The 19,122-nt window shown below is 40.0% G+C and overlaps 1 protein-coding gene across 1 annotated transcript; it reads left to right on the forward strand.

Moving 5' to 3' along the window:
- The first annotated feature begins 2,689 nt into the window (after window positions 1-2,689).
- On the forward strand, window positions 2,690-13,597 carry LOC135946644 (homeotic protein labial-like). The gene is made up of 3 exons (XM_065494947.1): window positions 2,690-3,203; window positions 11,726-12,000; window positions 13,137-13,597. Exons 1-3 carry the CDS (start codon window positions 2,744-2,746, stop codon window positions 13,302-13,304), a joined length of 903 nt encoding a protein of 300 aa, XP_065351019.1. The 5' UTR covers window positions 2,690-2,743; the 3' UTR covers window positions 13,305-13,597.
- The last annotated feature ends 5,525 nt before the right edge of the window (window positions 13,598-19,122 follow it).

The raw sequence follows: 19,122 nt of genomic DNA on the forward strand, positions 1-19,122 counted from the left end.
CGTGGGCCAATTTATTGAATTAGCTTGGTGATGGACACGAGATAGACATCGACACACTTGGGCGACATATTTTATTATTTATATATTTTGCCTGGTGACACTCTCTCTGCTCTCTTCTTTCCTCTCCCTGGTCCTTGTCGCCTCGCCTTGTTAAAAATCTTGGACGGCGTTGCGATGTTGCTCTCTCGCGCCGGTCGGGTCGCTCCTTCTGCGCTCTGCACGTTTAATACTCTTTATTTTTTATCTCTTGCCATGGCAAGACACTCAAGCTTTGACAACACAATTCAGTTTTCAAGTGCCAATCACTTTTCTACGAATGATATAATGGGCTATTTTATTGAGTGTTTCGGAGCTCCTCCACTATTTTGAATCAAATGTTGCCAAAAAAATATACCTGATGGACGCTCTAGAAGGTTAAAAATTGATTTATTAGCAAATTTCTTTGAATTATAATTTTAAAGAAAATATAAATATTAAAAAATACCCTAGCAGGAAATTTATCCTTAGCAATAAAAATTTTCACAAAAATATGGAGCTTTTTCATGAAACTACACGATTTTCTTCACACAGAGGTCAAAAACGTGATCCACATGATTCTTTTGACATATTTGTGTGAAAAGTAAAATAAATTTGAGCTACACAAATCATAAAACTCGTGGGTTTGGCAAAAGCAGGGCGTGAGGATCTCAGTGGGGTTCCATTTGTACTATACAGACAATACATGCGTTTACTGGAATAGAAAATACGGCTGCAACGCTATTGTGATCATCCCTTGGCTAAAAAGGGGGTTGCTGAAAAATACGCAATTGTTCGACTCTGAGGCGTATAAATTTGGGGTTCTTAGGCTATATATGGGAGGCGTTTTCTCCCCTTTCCAGCGGAATAATAGGGACAAATGACCGGTGTTTCCATAAAAGACCTTGGTGCGGGGTGGCGAAATAATGGGTCACAAATTGGGCCCAAGCTCTGCCGCCACTCGGGCCCCACGTTATTCGCTAGGCGGTGCATTATTGGGACCCGGTGGGCTCATAGCGCACGGGATGCGTTGAGCAGAGGTTCAAAAAGTAGAACGATAAGTAGCTGCTTAAATTAAATTGTAGAGGAAAACTATTTAACTCTCTCGCGTTCTCGTCGTATATTGGCCAGCGGCTGTATCGGCCCCTTAAGCCTTATCAGCAGCAGGGTTTTATCTAAAACAAAATCTAAAAACTATACAGGATTAACTGCCTTCACCAGCCTTTAAAAATTTCCGACTGTCATTCAGGGTTTACCGTTTTTTCAATGCTAAAAAAATGCATCACTGTTATTTCTGAGCAAAAAAACTACATTCCAATCTGCAATTTCCCGAAATAGACATATTTTGTGTTAATTAATACAGCCAAGTATAAAATATTCCATAAAATTTTCAAAACTATGGCACCAGAATTACTATTTTAAACTCTTTTATTGGCATGTAACTTTAAATATTGACGAGATGAGTTACTATATAATGATACGAATTTTTAGGAAAAATATGCAAGATCCTCCTTGTAAAATCCCCTACCGTCATTGCTGATTGTGCTGACCACGATAAAAAGATAGCAATTAGTGAGACACTCTTTGTGACTAAACTCACACTTTCAAAAATTCACCAGCTCAAAAATTGTAGATTTATTGATTCTGAAGGAACTTAAGATTATTAATATATTTTGAATTTTGCTTCGAGTAGCCATCCATATTATGATAACGAGTTTTTTGGAAACCTGGCCGAACCGGCTGTATATAGTCAGCCCATGAGACGACTACCGAATTGATTATCGAGATGGTAGAGGATTGGAATTTTGTTTACTGTTCTGACGGATCTGAGCGTTACGGTACGACACTCCAAATGATGATCAGCTCCAAATTGAACATTAATTTTTGTTAAGTATGTTGTATACTGAACTAACACACACATATTTTTTCATTTGCTGAAACTTTATTTATAATTAAATGGACGAATCTTCTGTTTTTTATTGATGTATATTTTACTCAAATTAAAAGTTAATTTTATCAAATATTTATTTAAATCACAACGTTTGATTCATCATAATCATACCAACGAGTGAGAATATGTTCTTCATGATATTATGGCATCCCACCTATTTGTAACAAAGATCCTTACAGAAAAGAGCATCATATCTGAACTATAGATTTCTCTGTTGCAAGTTATCATTGGTTTTAATGTACGCAACCTTTCATAATATAATAGTTTTGTAATTGTTTAAGTTGATACTTCTGAAGATATAATATATATTTTTTAAATCAAATTAATCAATATCTACAATGAGCTGATAAATTGTTATATAATACCAACTATGATATAAATCTCAAATAACGTGCACTAAAAATCGCAGAAAAATTAATTATATAATAGCGAGAACGACTTTGGTCAATTTTGACCATTTTAGTTTTCTGATAAAATTAGACAATTAAATTGAAAAATAATACAGCCAATTTATTATTAGGAAGATATTTGGATTGAAACGCGCTATTAGCCGAAAAATGCATTAAGCGAGGGAAATCGAGACGTGGAAGACGCTCGGTGGCAGCTGAGACATGCAGCAGCGCGGTCCTTGATCGATGCGTGTGTGGCGGGGTTGCGTGCTGGGGGCCGGCGGAAGGCGGGTATGGTCCCGCCCCACGTCACGTGGTGCGGCAGCGGCCGTCGCGGTGGCCGCTGGCAGGGCAGTGCGCCGCGGACCGGCCATGGACTAGCAGCGAGATGATGTATGGTATGGTCTCCGACTACTCAAGCTACGAGGGCACTCAGCAGCCCCCGCAGTTTTTCCCGCAACCAGCCCCGCAGCAGCACCAGGCGCCGTACCAGGAAAATTTCTACTATTCGACGGCGGCTGCGGCCCCCGCGGAGACCGCAGCCGCCGAGTGTAACATTATCACGACCGAAACCGGGCTCAGCTACACAAACCTCGACTGCTATGCGACGGGTGGACAGGGCGGCCACCCCGGAAGCCACCACCATCACAACCAGTACTACCCTGCAGATTACTACCCGACGACCGAGTACTACACCCAGCAGCAGCACCACCAGACGCAGCAGCCGCAGCCTCCTGAGTACCAGCAACGTCAGCTTCATCACAATCACCTGCAACAGAACCATAGTCAACAAGCCGCCGTGCCCACCTATAAGTGGATGCAAGTCAAGAGAAATGTTCCTAAGCCAGGTTAGTTCAAATGTTTTGTTCCATTGGGGATTAAATTATTATGGCAGTTAATTTTTGCTAGATATAACATCAGCCGAAAAATTTAGCGTCTAAAACCGTGCAGGAAAATCGAAAACTGTAAAAACTAAAACTGGACACGTGGGGTTTTCCAGCAAAATTCAGCTTTGATTTTCAAGTTACTTCTGTCAAACAACAAATACATTTATGCTTGCCCCGCAATTTTCATTTTTATAATATAATTAGGTCGGAATAGGTAAAAAGCTCTGACAATGGTAACTATAATGCTAAAGAGGTTATTTTCAATTTTTCCAAATGGTTCTTTCACAAGTGCAAATGTGAAACAAAACTGAACTGATCTTTAAAATTGCGCGTTGTAATAACTTGACTGTAATTTTTGTGATTTTTCTAACTGACTCCTTATATTTAAAACTATACCTTAAATCTTAAATTAAACAAATTGATCATTATTTTTGTTACTGAACAAAAGGTTTATTTTTCAGCATTCTATGTACAAACAATTTAAAAAAAATTAAATGCCAGTCACAAATTTTTCACTATAATGATGACTTACACGCAGAAGTCAAACTTAATACAAAACTTACTGAAAATTGCAAACTTTATGGCTAAATAGATTTTAAATTGGGTCTGAAATCCTATGAAAGAATCAAGCAACAGGCATCAAGCAAAACTTTCACGCGCAATAAAAGAGCTTGAGATTTGACAAATAGCGCGGCTGTCTCCAAGTCCTCTTTGCTTATCCCTGATCCCTTAATCCGCTCTTATCCGCCGAGAATAAACAGACGAGGCATGCATAAGGGGGACGCGGAGCGATGCAGCTTCTGATATAGATAGCATTTTACATACGAAATTAGCTCTCGGTATATTCAAGAGCGGAGCGATTAAATGCAAATTGCTTAATTGGGTGTTGCGTGTGCGCGTGGAGGCGCACACCCAATTAACCCTTTTGTGTGGCTGCGGTGAAGTGAAAGCTCTAAAGAGTGAGAGTGCGGAATAGCGGATCAAATTCAGTACCCATCAGTCTCCATCGCACACCTGACATCTAAAATTCTAAAATAAAGTAATACCTTTTGTACCTGTCGGTCAGGTCTCTGGGGGTGAATGTTTGTTTACACTGACCTCATACCAAATATTATTCTTTTTTAGTTTGGTTTCGTTCCAGCGATTCCCACGAACACAAATGGTTCGAGTTGTATAGCTGCAGCTCTCCTGGGTTTAAACTTCCGCCGCTTCTCAGTCCACAACAAGCCGAAATACCAGCCCGTTGGCTCGCATTGTTAAGGCACTCTCAGGAGTGTCAATAAGCAATGTGAGGTATTTGAGCTGTTCGGAGATCTAATACTGGCTACCCAATGTCAGAGATGGCAAAAAGTGGTTAGTTTAGTGACACCGAATTGCTCAAATTGCTCAACGGGCTGGGAGGCGCACCGGCGCCGACTCGCTACTTGCTGGTTTGCACCTTTCCAGCATGCGTGATTTGGCTTCACGAGACAAATGTCTAGCGTTTCAATGCAGTCCTCGGTGCGGAGGCAAGTGGCCCTTCAGTGGGCTGGGTCCCTGTGCGGCTTGGTGCGCCCATGTTATCCGTTCGCGGTGTTATTGGGACCCGGGTTTCAGCATTCGTGCTAGTACAGTGCGCGCACTTCCCGGTCCTCCCGTCCTCGGACAGGGATAAAAAGAGCAAAAAAAAAACAATGAAATATTTTGATTATTAGTTACTTTTAGCCTTATGCTCTTCTATTTTTGTAAATATTTCAAGAATGCCATACCGTGTGAAATATTTCGCATTGGAATTTCGAGTTATTTTCTCAGCCCATGAGAAAATAACATATCAGTGAGAGGCTGAGTTAGTGTCAACTTCTTTGTGACAGAAATTTCTGGATCCAGCAACAACGCCAAAGCAAGCAAAGGTATATTTTGCTTTTGCATTATGAAAAGTTTAACACAGTCATTTGGATTGGGTTATATGCTTCACTGAGATAAGATTGCGAAGTATTGAGACGCATGCCAATCTTAATTGAGTGTTAAGCAATAATTTTCTCGTGTTCCACTCTATATTAACCAGATATTGTGGTAGATTAATGGGAGATTATCGCTTGCGTGCTACTGAATTTGGCTTGAGAGATAACATGAGGCGACCGTTGAAAGTGACATCAGCACCAAATCTTGCTCCAAATTTGTGTAAACATATCATGAGATGAGAAGAAAAGTGCTCCTTGTCTTGTCACTTTTATCATTCCAATAATTATGCCTTAATTATTTGCAAATAAAGTGCTTAAAATGATAGGAAATGGTGTGATAAAAAATCCAGACACAGCATTGCTTTCCTCATTAAATAGGCAAAATGATTTAATCTCATTTTCTCAAACAGAAGTGACCCACAAATAAACAGCCAGTATCAATCAATTTAAAAACTGCTGAGATCATTCATAACTTTCGGCACCATGAGCGATACGCTTTTTGGATGATCAAAAGCAGTAAAGGCGTTGAAAATTGGTTATATTACACGGATGATGCAGCCAAAAAAGCGACGGCTTCCACGCACATTTTTATCTTATCTGCCAGCAGGCAGGAATATAATAAATAAAATAAGTTTGTTGTGTGCTACAATATTGAATGTTTAACTGAGGATTACTCGACCCTAATCCCAGACAAAGATCGTGCGCTGTAAATCATCCCGTGTGTGCCTGATAGATTTATCACAGCGCCTCAAATTTTGTGTGCTTTTGGCATAGAGGATTTGGAGACCATCAGCGCTTGTCACGTCAAAAGTGATCAGAATTTTGATCAGTGATAGTAAAATTTTCATTTTAACCTTCAAAACGCGTCCGACTGACTAATTTTCAATGAACTCTTAACTTTTGATCTCCGCATGTGAATTGAAAAAAAAAATACTTTTATAAATAATGTTGGTGCAATCGCTGATAATTTTTGTGTCGAAATAAGTTTCCACACATGATTTGTATTCAAACGCTGCCTGAGCCCATCCCTGTGAAAGTACATAATATAGCCTAGAGCAGCATATAATAGGGGAATCAATTTCGGCTTGGTTCACGGGCGATAATCTAATGTGCCGTGGGCGCCGCCGCCGCATTAAAAAGGATAGGCGCATCATTTGATATTTATGCTGTTTGCTCTTCGTGGTTTCGAATTTCCATGACGCAATCCACACGCAATCGACCCGACCAATTTTCATTTTGGTCCTCTCTATACCGCACATCGTGCCCTAGCCGACAGCGCAGCAACCGCGCCGAGCCAGAGTTTGTCAGAGTGCATATTTGCCCTGTGCAAATATTTTGATGAGCGCCCGCTTTTCGGCTTGATGGACCCGACAGGAAAACAAGTGAAAACTCTCTATGCGTGAAGTGAAGTGCTCCGCACAATATAATATGATGAACAAGAAAATCAATGATAAAAAATGAGGGATGAATGCAACGCCACTTTCAGGCGATACCGTTTTTTGACTCTTTGGTTGCGGTTGATTTCATAAGATAAATCTCAACAAGGCTCTGAAAATTAAATTTACTAAAATGCTTATATAAAATATCATATGGAAGCATAAAATTGTTCTCGCACCGCGTTTTCACTCTTGGAATGCGTTAGTAAATGTGTCCTAAAATTTAAGGAAAACTAAATGGCCCTATTCTGTGTCGAAAATTAACTCTGGTCAGTTAACTAATAAGGAAAATCCCCGTTGGTTGTCAATCTCAGAAGTGTCAAAGCAGCGGGGTGTATTTGAGCACTTGCGGGATTTTATACAAGCTGCCTAATGTCAGAGATGACAAAAGGTGGTGATTAAAGATACTCGAATAGCTCAGCGGGCTATGGGAGGTTGACTGGCGCCTATAATCGCAACATGCTGGTTTTCGCACCTTTTTAGAGGCTTATTTACTGACAAATAACTGGCTTTTCAATAAAAGACCTGACTTTGGGGAGGCAAAAAGATTAAATATCGCGTTCTCGTTAGTTACAGAGGCTGTTTCGGGGCCGCAAGCCTCATTAAAAGTACTCTTGCTCCAAAAATATAATGAAAAAAATCATTAGCTGATAAAAATTCTGAATAAGTTATCCTCAAAAAAGTCCAGCTTTAATTATTTCTGAGAAAAATCGAAAAGGATGCGAGTGACAAAATCATGCCAACCCCGCCACTTGCCCTCCATATGTGATTATAAAAATTCAGCAGCTCAAAAAAATATCCATTGTAAATTTAAATATTAAACCTATGTGTGCATTTCTTTCTTTGTCATATTTAAAAAGTATAAATGTGGTGTGACACTCTTTGGCCTGTTACTGACCTTAGAGGCGCCAGTATCGACAAGTCAAGAGCACCGTATAATTTACAGAATTGGCATTTCTATTGAAAGCGTAAGACGAGCACTGTTCAACTTTAACGTGGTTTTCGCGCCCTCAGCGCACGATTTGTCTGAACCAACCACTGACTGACGCGTACAACTGGCAGCCAAATGCACCCTCTCCCCCGAGTTATCGGAGAGGCTGCATTTGGGTTATCTCTGAGAAGGTTTCCCGACCTCTGTCGAGCAGCAACCCCTGTGCGCCAGCCAGTCCGAAAGCATTTATCTGATTGTGAGTTTATTTTGTCTATCTTCAAAGGGGGCTTTATGCAGGATAACAAATTTCTCCTTCACCAGAGTCGCGAAATATTTATCACCAGAAGGTCGCGAATTTAATTTTCTTTCGTCTAGGTCGCAAATTTCTTCTTAATCAGATCGCATATGTTTTTCTTGCTAGGGGACCCTCCAAAATGCCACAATAAAATTATGCGACTGATGCAATAAAGTAAGTCATTATTTAATTTTTCCAAATGAATAATTTTACCAGAAAAAATATATGGGATTTGATAAATGTGTGCTGCAATTCATATCTTGATAAATGGTGAGAATAAACGTCCACTATCACATTTTGGCTCTGTGTAAAATTTTGATAGATTTGGAAATAACTTACAAATTTAGGAAATTTCACAGATATTTTCTCTTGTTTTCGACAGCACAGAAAATTCCGCATATAATAGACCAATCTAAGCTCTTTAATCTTGGGAGCAATTTTGACACCTCTCCAACGAACCGCAAATTGTTGGTTTCAGCATTGAGTCGGCTTTGAGCTTTGCTGCCAGCGCGCGACAACTCAAATTACACATCACGAACCTTCACGGACTGTGGATTAATCATACTTTAATGCCCACCAGCGAATGCTCATTCTTTCCCTTACATGAACATAAATTTAGTTATAAATATGTGTGTTGGAGTTACTACTCTGCTTTTATGGAACACACACTATTGTGCTGCTGGAGTGTGCGTGTCCATGCCAAGTCGATAACTATCTCATAATGAGCCACTGTAATTCGCCTTTATGACGTGCCAAGCGTCTCATTATAATTATTGCCACTGCTCCCGTGTGCATCGCTGAATTAATTTGTTTTCTGTCTGTATTATTAGTCTGTCTTCTCCCTATAATCACAAAACATTTCGATTAGACCGGTGAAACTTTTTTTAACCTCTGCTCAGCACATCCCGTGGGCTATGAGCTCACCGGGTCCCAATAACACTGTCGAGCGGATAACATGGGGCCCGAGTGGCCGCAGAGGAGCTTGGGCCCAATGTAGCAATCTTTTCGCCTCCCCGCTCCGAGGTCTTTGATTGAAACACCAGACATTTGTCAATAAAGCCGCTAGGAGGTGCGAAAACCAGCAAGTGGCGAGTCGGCGCCGGTGCGCCTCCCGGCTCTTTGTGTTATTTAAGCATTTCGAATCACTAAATTAAACAATTTTGCCATTTTTGACATTGGATAGTCAGTATTAGACCCCCGCCGAACTGCTGAAATATTTCCCGTATTGCTTTGACACTCCTGACAATGAAAATGCCTTAACAATGCGAGTCGACGGATTGGTTCAAATCAATCAAACTAGCCGACTAATTGCACGCAGTGGATAGCTCGCAGAACAATTTCTTTCTCTTAAAATTAGCCGTTGTTTTTAACAGAAGTCCAGACCAATTTGCCTGTTGAAAACCATTGCTTCGATTTTTCCTCTAATTTCCATATAAATTGAGGAAACCATCCTGCTTGTCGCATTAAATATGTTTCCCCAAGTGGAAGTGTAACATTTCTTAGAGAGTCGATAGCGCGCACCGCGCTTGGTGCTCGCAAGTCTTCGGAAAGAGGCTCGCTCTGCTGAGTCTGAAAAATAAATATAGTTGGAGAGTGATTTGTGTTGGAGGCACGAAGTGTATCGATTTTTCGAGTGTCACGCTAGTTTTGGGTCGGGAGTGACAGAAAAGTGGCGTGAGATTGTGATCGCGAATTCACATTACTGTGTGAGCGATAGAGAGAAAGAGAGAGAGAGAGAGTAAGTCACACACGGTGCGGCCAAGAGAATGGTTCTGAGCAGTCACTCAAGCAGTAATGAGTAACGCTCTCTTTTTTACCCAGCCAGAGCCGCCCCCTCAAGCAGGTGACCCGCGGACTAATAAATTATTTTGCTTGTGGGTGCGAGCAAAGGCACTCGGCTGCGTGGAGCTGACTGGCTAATTACCCAAATCAGGGGCTTTTGGTCGGCGAAACACACCTACTTTTAATTGCATTACAAGTCAGCTGCGAGTGAATTAAAAGCATTTTAATTAAATGTTACGTGCTAGTGTGAGGCCCGGAGTAATTTAATGACCACTGCGCGGCACGTAATACGACGTTTCTTACCGTTGAATTAATGAATTGCGATCGAGAGGGAAAATGTTCAAAATTTCAATGCCACGCAGTTGATTGTTGATAACCTCGTAAAATACTTGTGTTGCCTATGTTTGACTAATTAAAATTCAGAGTAATCACTCTCCTCAAGCGGAACTTAACAGTACAATCAACAAAGCCGGCGTTTTAAAATATTTTCCTGCAAAGAGAGTGAAAGCTAACAATGCGGGTTGTGATAATTTATATGTAAAATTTATTCAGCAAAGTTTTACTGCTTTTCACCGCCTAGCTGATCCAATTAAAAGTTTTGTTTTGCCAGTGGTTTGTCAACCAATGAGGAAATGCTTTTAATCTTGTTATTCAATTGCGTCCCGGAGGTACAATGGATCACGCAATTAGCCAAGGACCGCATGTCTTGAGCCCGGCATTTCATTAGAAGCAGCCTCATCACTCACCCCGCGCACCCTCGGGGTCGCAATTAACTCTCTTTGAAGGACAGTCTGTGCGCAGCTTTCGCTATTCCCACTAGGAAGTGCTGGAAATCTACTTAAAAGCGGAAACTCCACCGGAAGTGCAGTTTGATTTTCCTCACGAAAACGCTATCAGCGCTCGATCGCTCTACGAAATATTATTCAAAATGCAAGTTGTTTTTCTAGTCACATAGATCGCTACTATTTTTAAAGTTAATAAGTGCGAGAGGATTTTACACAGGGGTGCCCGCACAGCGTAGAGTCTGTGTGTGTGACACTGAGTGCACCTTTGCCGGCAAAAATAGCAGCGTGACTGATGCCCACCCGCGATAAGAGACACGCGACTGCTTTCCTCTATACAGAATGTACTCTTGATTTGCATAGAAAAAACCAACACATAGCTGCTGGTGGGTTGTAATCGTGAGATGACCAAGCAAATTTTATTTAATTAGCCGCACGAACAGCAATTTCGGATCACACTTCAACCGCAATTTGACCTCTCTATTTAAATGCTCAAGCGCACAACTGCATCCTGACGAAGGAAATCGTGCACGCAAAATAAATTCGAATATATTATGCTGTTAAATTATATTACACTCAGTGCGCGCAGAAGGAAATAATTTTATGAGTAATAAAGAGAAGGGGTCAAGATTCACTGCGAGCTGATTAACGCAGCAGATGCAGCGACTGTCTGTGTGAATTAAATATATATAGCCGATTGTTGGCCAAAAAGGCGAAGGCTATTTTGGTATCGGCGCGAACGTATGCTGGCAAATTGCTTCTTACTTATTAAGGCCCGGCATAACCCATTCTTGTGGGGAGCGCAGAGCATTGTGAATGTCGCGCTTGCTTGACTTTGTCAGATTGACTGATCGCCTCAACTGACAGAAAAACACGTGTAGCATCCACGGAATAAGCCGATTAAGCAGCTCACGCACTCACTGCTGCGCTAATTAAATCAAACCCCTTCCCGAGATCAACAACAATATGTTACTTATTTACTTCTTAATAATATCTGCCCCTCTCAGACAATGCAGCTGCGCAGATATGCTTTTTGGATGGGATTTCTTTCCAAGTTAAACCAAAGACACCAAAGAGTACATAAAGAGCGATAAATTCAGTTTTGCATTCATACAAATCCCGCGTTTAACTTCATTGAAATCTGCGCGGCTCCATGCCTCAGTCAGATTTTTGTTTACTTTAGTAATCATGCAAAATTAATTTATGTTTAGGAGAATATCATGTGGAAATATTCTAAAATAATTAATAATAATTCATTCCTTAATTCAATGCTATAGCAGAATTAAATTAATGAATCATTTTACTGACTGTTTTCAGCGAGTAAAGCGACAGTAGAGTTGTTCCAGCAACACCACCAGTCCACATCGCTGCCGATCGGCCCATCCGCGATGGCAGGATCAGGACCTTTGGGCCCATTGTCGTCGCTAGGCCCAGTCCTGAGCGGGGCAGCTGCCTTGGCTGCCGGCGCCGGCCGCACAAACTTCACCAACAAACAACTCACCGAGCTGGAGAAAGAGTTTCACTTTAACAGATACTTGACACGTGCCAGACGGATAGAAATCGCGTCTGCACTACAACTAAACGAAACTCAGGTAGGAAATATAATTTGCAGTAGAAACATACTAGTTTATTAATTTTCAAACTGTTACATATCTTCTCTTTACGAACTGGGAAACTTTTTCAATTTAAAAATATTTGGATATCAAATAAAGTTTTTTTGTGTTTCTGTGAAATAAATGCATTTAGTGTGGCGTCAGCCATTTTTATTATTAATTATTTTTTTTGCTCATTTTATCCCTGTCCGAGGACCGGAGGACCGGGAAGGGCGCGCACTGCACTAGCACGAATGCTGAAACCCGGGTCCCAATAACACCGCGAACGGATAACATGGGCGCACCGGGCCGCACAGGGACCCAGCCCACTCAAATGATTATGTTGTAATAACATATAAAGACAAATTAAGCAGTAATCATACATACAAAATACATACAGCAGTACTAATACTAATATTTTAAGCCAGCCGCCACAAATCAAGTTTATTTATTTTCAATCGTTATATATTTTGGAATTTAATAAGTAAAATTCTTAACTAAAAAAGAGGACATTAATTATTGATTGGATAAATCTGTTTCAAAAATTTTAAACCTTTTTAACATTGATCGGAAGCATTAAATTTAATTGATGAATTAAATTTGTTCTTTACTATTTTCTGCGCCAAAATTCAACGTGTGGTTAAAGGGTTACTCCTGTTGATATGTTCCTTTTGTAAGGTAAAGTTGAAATGATATAAATCATCCTTTACTCAATAGAATACTGACAGTTTTGTGAATTTTAAATCATTGATATTTCAATCGAGCGGATAACATGTGGCCCAAGTGGCCATAGAGGATCTTGGGCCCATTGTGGCCATCTTTTCGCCTCCCCGCACCGAGATCTTTTGTTGAAAAACCAGAAATTTATCCATAAAGCCTATGAAAAGGCGATGCGAAGTGGCCATTTGAGAATTTCGAGTCACTAAAGTATCATTTGCCATCACTGACATTGAGTAGTCAGTAATAGATCCCATCAATTCTAAAATATCTCTCACTCCTTTGACACTCCTGAGAATATTTTAACAATGCGCGCGAGCCGACAATTTATATAATGCACGTTAAAATTTTTGTATGATCTAACATCTTTGCTTGGAGCGGAACAAAATGAATCACGGATTTCGAGCTTTTGTTTTCAGGTGAAGATCTGGTTCCAAAATCGGCGGATGAAGCAGAAAAAGCGGGCGAAAGAAGGATTAATTCCGCCGGAGAGCGTTGCCACCAGCCTGCCGAGCAGCAGTAGCAGTAACTCACCTAACCTGAGCGGGGCCCTTGCACCCCACGAGGACTCACCCTCGGCCCCCTAGTCCAAACCTCGTATGGTTCCTCGACTCGACTCTCTGCGCATGAGTTAAAAATAAACAAAACCATCAGTATAGGAAGATTTAGAAACAACGAAATCGAAGTGCGTGCGGCCCTTTAGCAGAGCAAATGACTCGTTCAGCAAAGCTCAGCACAAAAACGGACACCCTCTGTCGTGACTTTTCGTGTGCATACTCTTTCACTTGCTGATTCTATTTATTATATCTCAATGTACTGATGTAAATATGTACCAACCTTCGTAGATCCTCAATAAACTTATTTAATAGTTATATGTAAATTATGGAAATAATTTTTTTACCTCGACTGTCCCTCAGAAAATTCTTCTGCTGGCAGCCATTTTAGTCCAAGAATCCGAATTAATTAGAATTTGAGATCGAGGCGAAAGAGTCGGTTCTTCCTGTGATAGTGATCTGACATCCAGATGAGCAACACACGTATAAAACGCAGCAGCGCCTGTCTCTGTTGGCTTGAAAGGTAAAGTTGTAAGGAGGGCGTCCCCTGAGAAACGCAGCCTCTATCCTCGTGCAGTCCTGCGTCCTTCAGGGTTACATGCGGCAGCTGTCAAGGTGTCAAGCAAGCCCATCTGATAGCTCTCTCTGACTTCATAATGAAAAAGTCGTGTTCCTCTCTATTAACCGAGCGCTCCGCAGACTCGCCAACACACTAAACAATTAAGGATGCTGATATAATAGAGCATTTTAGACGAGAATCGCTCAACATTATCTATCAAGAAATGCTTTGAATGAGTTACAAAAGGAACAACACCTGCTTAGAAACACTCGGGAAGGCTCAAAAATTAAATTTATTAAGATGATTTATTGTGCTTTAAAATATGTTTGGATTCCTGCAGAAAATTAATATAAGTAAAATTTCTACCTTCAAGAGACGTTTCAACTATGTATGAGGAGGTAGAATGTATTTTATTTACCCCTGGCCGCGTAATCCACAATTATGAAGAATGACAATTTGCCACTCAGCTATAATTCTTCACAAAAGGACTGCTCTGTGGGATGCGTTGAAATGTAGGTTATTAGGGGAAAATAAACAGAAACGAGGAAGCTGCATGAAGTATCTACTGACATCTTCTTTCGATCAGAGGAATAATTTTCAAGCTCCTGAATTTTAGAAACAGTTTTTAGATTAAGTTAAGAAAATCTTTTATCGGAAAAAGAGAACTATCAAGAGTTTGATTTAAAAAAATCTTAAATTTAGCGCGCAATACATAAAATAAAATATTAACACGAATTTTGTTAATTTCAATACATATGAGTAATAACTTACTATATTTCATATCTACGTAAATTTTTGCTGTCACGGGGTTAAAAAAATTATTGATTTTTTAGTAAGAATGAAACGAAGTAAAATTCCTAATGTTCAACCTGTTCATATTAAAAAAAATTTAACCTTTTTTGTCGATTTGCCCCTAACTCGCGTTTTATGTCCAAATAATAACGCGAAAGAAAAACATAAGCTCACGAGCCTTTGTGGACGAGGCCTATTCCAGAAAAGATCTGTAAGAGATATATTATGGAGTCGGTTATTATGATACACGACGAGTGATTTTCATTATTTAGATTAAGTTATTTACAAACTTAACAGGGTGTCTTGAAATCTGGAGCTCGAACTTCACGTCATAATTCAGAGTTTATTTTTAACCATATTTATTACTGTGCAAAATTAATATGGTTGAAATTTGGTTTTTCTTTATTAATATTGTGAAATTAATTAATAAATTTGATTAATTACTTCATTTAAGTCAAAAGTGGAAAGAGAAATATCGCAATCAAATGTTCTGGAAAAATTAAGATTCTAGATTTCTGCTTGGGAAACGTCTGGAAGTTTCTAGTACCTGGGCGGGAAAATCAGCACAGGTTCACCTCATTCTGTGTTGCCTCCAGATAAGGTATTTAATTAAGAAATAATGATTTGATCTTTGAAAGTATAATTCACACCTGCTTTGCTAAGGTGTGAATCGTCGAATTGCTTTCGCCACCCTTTCAAATCCGAATTTTTGCGATATTTTTAAAAAGCAAATTTTGAAAACCAAAAGTAGTAACGAAAATTATTGTACGTGTAGAAAGATACGTGTAAAGTGCATATAAGAAGGACTAAAATAAATAAAATTTACTTCGTCAATGAAGTGAGGCTTGATCATGCAGTTCCGTATATGTATAATACATTACTGTATGCTGTAAAAACGAAAATTGTGGTGGATGTAATAAATCTAACAGTCAATTCACCTCTTGCTATCTTTTTATCCTATTTAAATTTTTGGTTTGTTTCAGTAGCTTTTGAAAAACACTATTTTTGTCAGTAGGAACTGATTAATAAGGTGTAATTAAGTAGACGGAGCAATCCAAAAATATGTGCTATATAGCAAGCCATTTTTCCCCTTAAGGCCACCTTCCAGCCCGATGAGCAAACTCAGCATTTCATGTTACTGAATTTACCTCCTCTTTGTATGCAAGTAAAGGAAACTCCCCAGGCCCCGTATGGGTCACTGTAAAAATAAAAAGGGTATAGTATTATGTGCACACAGAAAGGGAAAACACGTGCAGGTGCCTGACAGCAGTCAACTTTAACATTGACCATTGATATAGCCAAAGAGTTAAATCCTAAAAATACCTTTCCCACGCTCTGGTCAACACATTTATTTACCCCCTTGGCAGAAGCTTATTTTAAGTTAGGGCTGTGAAATTAAGACAATTGAATTTGTTCTCAGAGCTTCCAATCGTTGCGGAAGTGGGCTATCATATGATCATGCAATTTAAAACCGTTTAAACCCTACTTAAAATAGTGTCCAGCCATCTCTAACTGCGATACCATCTATCTCAGGTAAATTTCATTGGTAAATACAATATTTCCTTTTAGAGCAAGGAAATAAGAACTGGTGACTTTCTCATTGTAAAGTTCGGTAATATGTTTTTACGAGACACTCATTCCGTCGCCTATCATTTCCTTATTATATGTGTAAAGACAAATGTTTCCATCTAGATAATTTCTGTCAAAATGTGAATGTCGATTTTGTGATGAAGAATGTATTGATATGTATCATTTGCTCAATTTTTAAATTATTTATGATAGTATCACATTATTCTAAGCTGCTAAATATAGAATGTCTTTCCAAACTGTATCGATGTTGTAATATTATAAATTTCATGTGTTGTACACCGTAAGTTTAATAAATCATATTTAAATATTATTTCACGCTATCAGGAAGAAGGTGTTGCTGCTATTTTTAAACCTGTTGAAAAAGACAGAACTGCCCTCAATCTGGATCAAAAACTCTTATCCCAATATGCGCACCGAACTCGTTTGATTTTCGAGTCATCGCTTTTTGGAATGCTGCACCACCTGCATTGAAAGACTATTCAGCGGCACAGTTTCCTTCCAAGTGTAAGGCGTATGTGAGTGCGTGTTTCTAGTGCAGCTTAATTCCCCTCCTTTCAAGGCCCATTCCGGCTCTGCCCTCCTGGGTAGAGTTTTAGCGAGATGTTTGCCAGGAATGGTGCCTTTTCTCACTGTGCTTTATATTTTTAGTTTTTGACAAATTGTTTTTTAACATGTATGTACATATCTTTTGGTGAGAATAAACAAGCAATAATATCTAGACAGTTTTAATTTCCCTCAGGGAACAATTCTGACAATGAAAACGCTGTAACTCACGTCCATTTTCGATTCACATATCTTTCCAATTCACGCATATTGTTCATTTTTGTATCTTTTTTTATCCCTATCCGAGGACCGGGAAGGGCGCGCACTGTTCTACCACGAATGCTGAAACCCGGGTCCCAATAATGCTGCGAACGGATAACATGGGCGCACCACAGGCCGCACGAGGACCCAGCCCACTGAAGGGCCACTTGCCTCCATACCTTAAATGCAAGAAGTATTGAAAAACGTCAATTTTAAATTATTATAAGTAAGTGTCAAATGATAAAAATGCGAATAATTCATGCTCAAAAGTTATGCAACATCAATGTAGGGGAATTGCTGCCTCATTCATTCAACCCATTCAACAAATAAATGTTTCAAATAGTCACCTATTTTTAATAAAGCTGCACACGGTTGCTCTCGGATATCGCAATAAAATGAAGCGCATCGCAGACTCCGCTTTTAGGAAGCCGTGGCGGCTTGTTATATATATAGAGAGTATTCGATTCGGGGCTGCACTTTTATCTGGAGATAAAGGGGCCTCTGTGAAAAAATAATTACGGCTGCAGCCAGAGAGATGGATATTACAAAAGTTGCGGGCCAGACTCATCCATCAAGCAGCTATCAGCCATGCAGCCGAGCCGCCCCCCGGCCAACCCTCGGACCGGCTCCGGAGGCGGCACAAGGGCGGACGATCGCCTGCCCGCGGCAGTTCCTGCGAGGCTGGCTGCCAGCTCACTCGAAATAATCGCCAGAGAAACAGTGACAGCAGCAAAACAGCCAATCGCTCTCGCTTTTTGTGCGAAAATTTAATAGAAATTTCCACGCTTTTCAGCCAGAGACACGACGTTTGGGCCTGTGTCCGACGCACGCACACCGATTCATCAACCTTTGTCCAGATGCTTACAGCTGATATTTCTATTTGTGCGCAATCCGCTGGGAATTCAGGCCCTTTGTCTCTTTTCTATTCTTGCTCCTGCATCACGGCTACGCGCAATATAATCGACAAGGAGGCTGTGAAAATACAATGTTAAGCGTAAGGCTCAATTCAGTAAGAATTGTTAGATGTGTTTGAAAGAAACATTTCAATCATATCTCAATACTAAATGGCATTTTTGCCAACGTACGTTGACATAAATACACTAGGTGCTATAGAGTAGAGTGAAAATCCGACAAAATGATCCTGAAAATACTTTTTTGTGACATATTAAATTTAATACATTTTGCTGCATGAATATTTGACATAAATACACTATACATTTCATCATCCGAGTCCTCTATATTGAACTCTTACCAGATTAAATGACTGCTAATCGCAGATTAGATATCCGAGTTTCATTATAGCAACTATTAAGCTTCCTAGTAGCCTCACCAATTTCCAGATTAATAGACTTTTTGATTTCTAGGGATTAATCTGTCAAATTCTTGCACAAACAGATTATTTCATCTTGCTTCAAATCTAACTTTTAATCTTTTCCACAAACAGAGGTGAAGTATAAAAAGCGCTGTTTTCGCATTGTGATCAAAGCACTCGGTATTCTATTCACGTGTTTGCAACGCGTCCATATTCCTCCGATTCACACTGACGTAACAAAGAGGGAATTTTTGAAAAAAGAACCCCAAGTCTAAGGGATCGACACGTTTTTGCCGCAACATTTTTATTTCGTATAATAACAAAGAGGGTGACTTGGCGCACAGTTAATTCAGAGCCGTGCCGCCACGCTCTTTTGAGTGTGAGAGACATCCAAAGTCTGACAATTGCATTAATAGGTAATGCGCAGTGACAGGGCCAGTGATGGATCACTATGCACCGCAGAGACCACCTGCCTTCGCATCTCCATACGCACTCTCTTGCTACAATTATAATTTTGTACATGATGTTTCGTCCCCTTAATCTAATTTGGGAGTAACCGACCGCCGCCGCCTGCTGCACGCAAGTTAGGCCACACGTTCCTCTCCGATGCTTAACGGGTTGCATACTTTTCTTAAACCTCTTCAGCTACAAAGTAGAATAATAAAAGTGTTGTTGTGGGGTGTGGAGCTGTCGAGGAGCAGTGACAAAACATCTTGCCGTCTTGTTTATTTCAGACTCGTGGTTTGAAGTGTTAATTCAGGTCTCATAATAATTATAACATCAAATGTTCTAGA

Source organism: Cloeon dipterum, chromosome X, assembly GCF_949628265.1.
Source record: "Cloeon dipterum chromosome X, ieCloDipt1.1, whole genome shotgun sequence".
In the NCBI taxonomy this organism is placed as follows: Eukaryota; Metazoa; Arthropoda; class Insecta; order Ephemeroptera; family Baetidae; genus Cloeon; species Cloeon dipterum.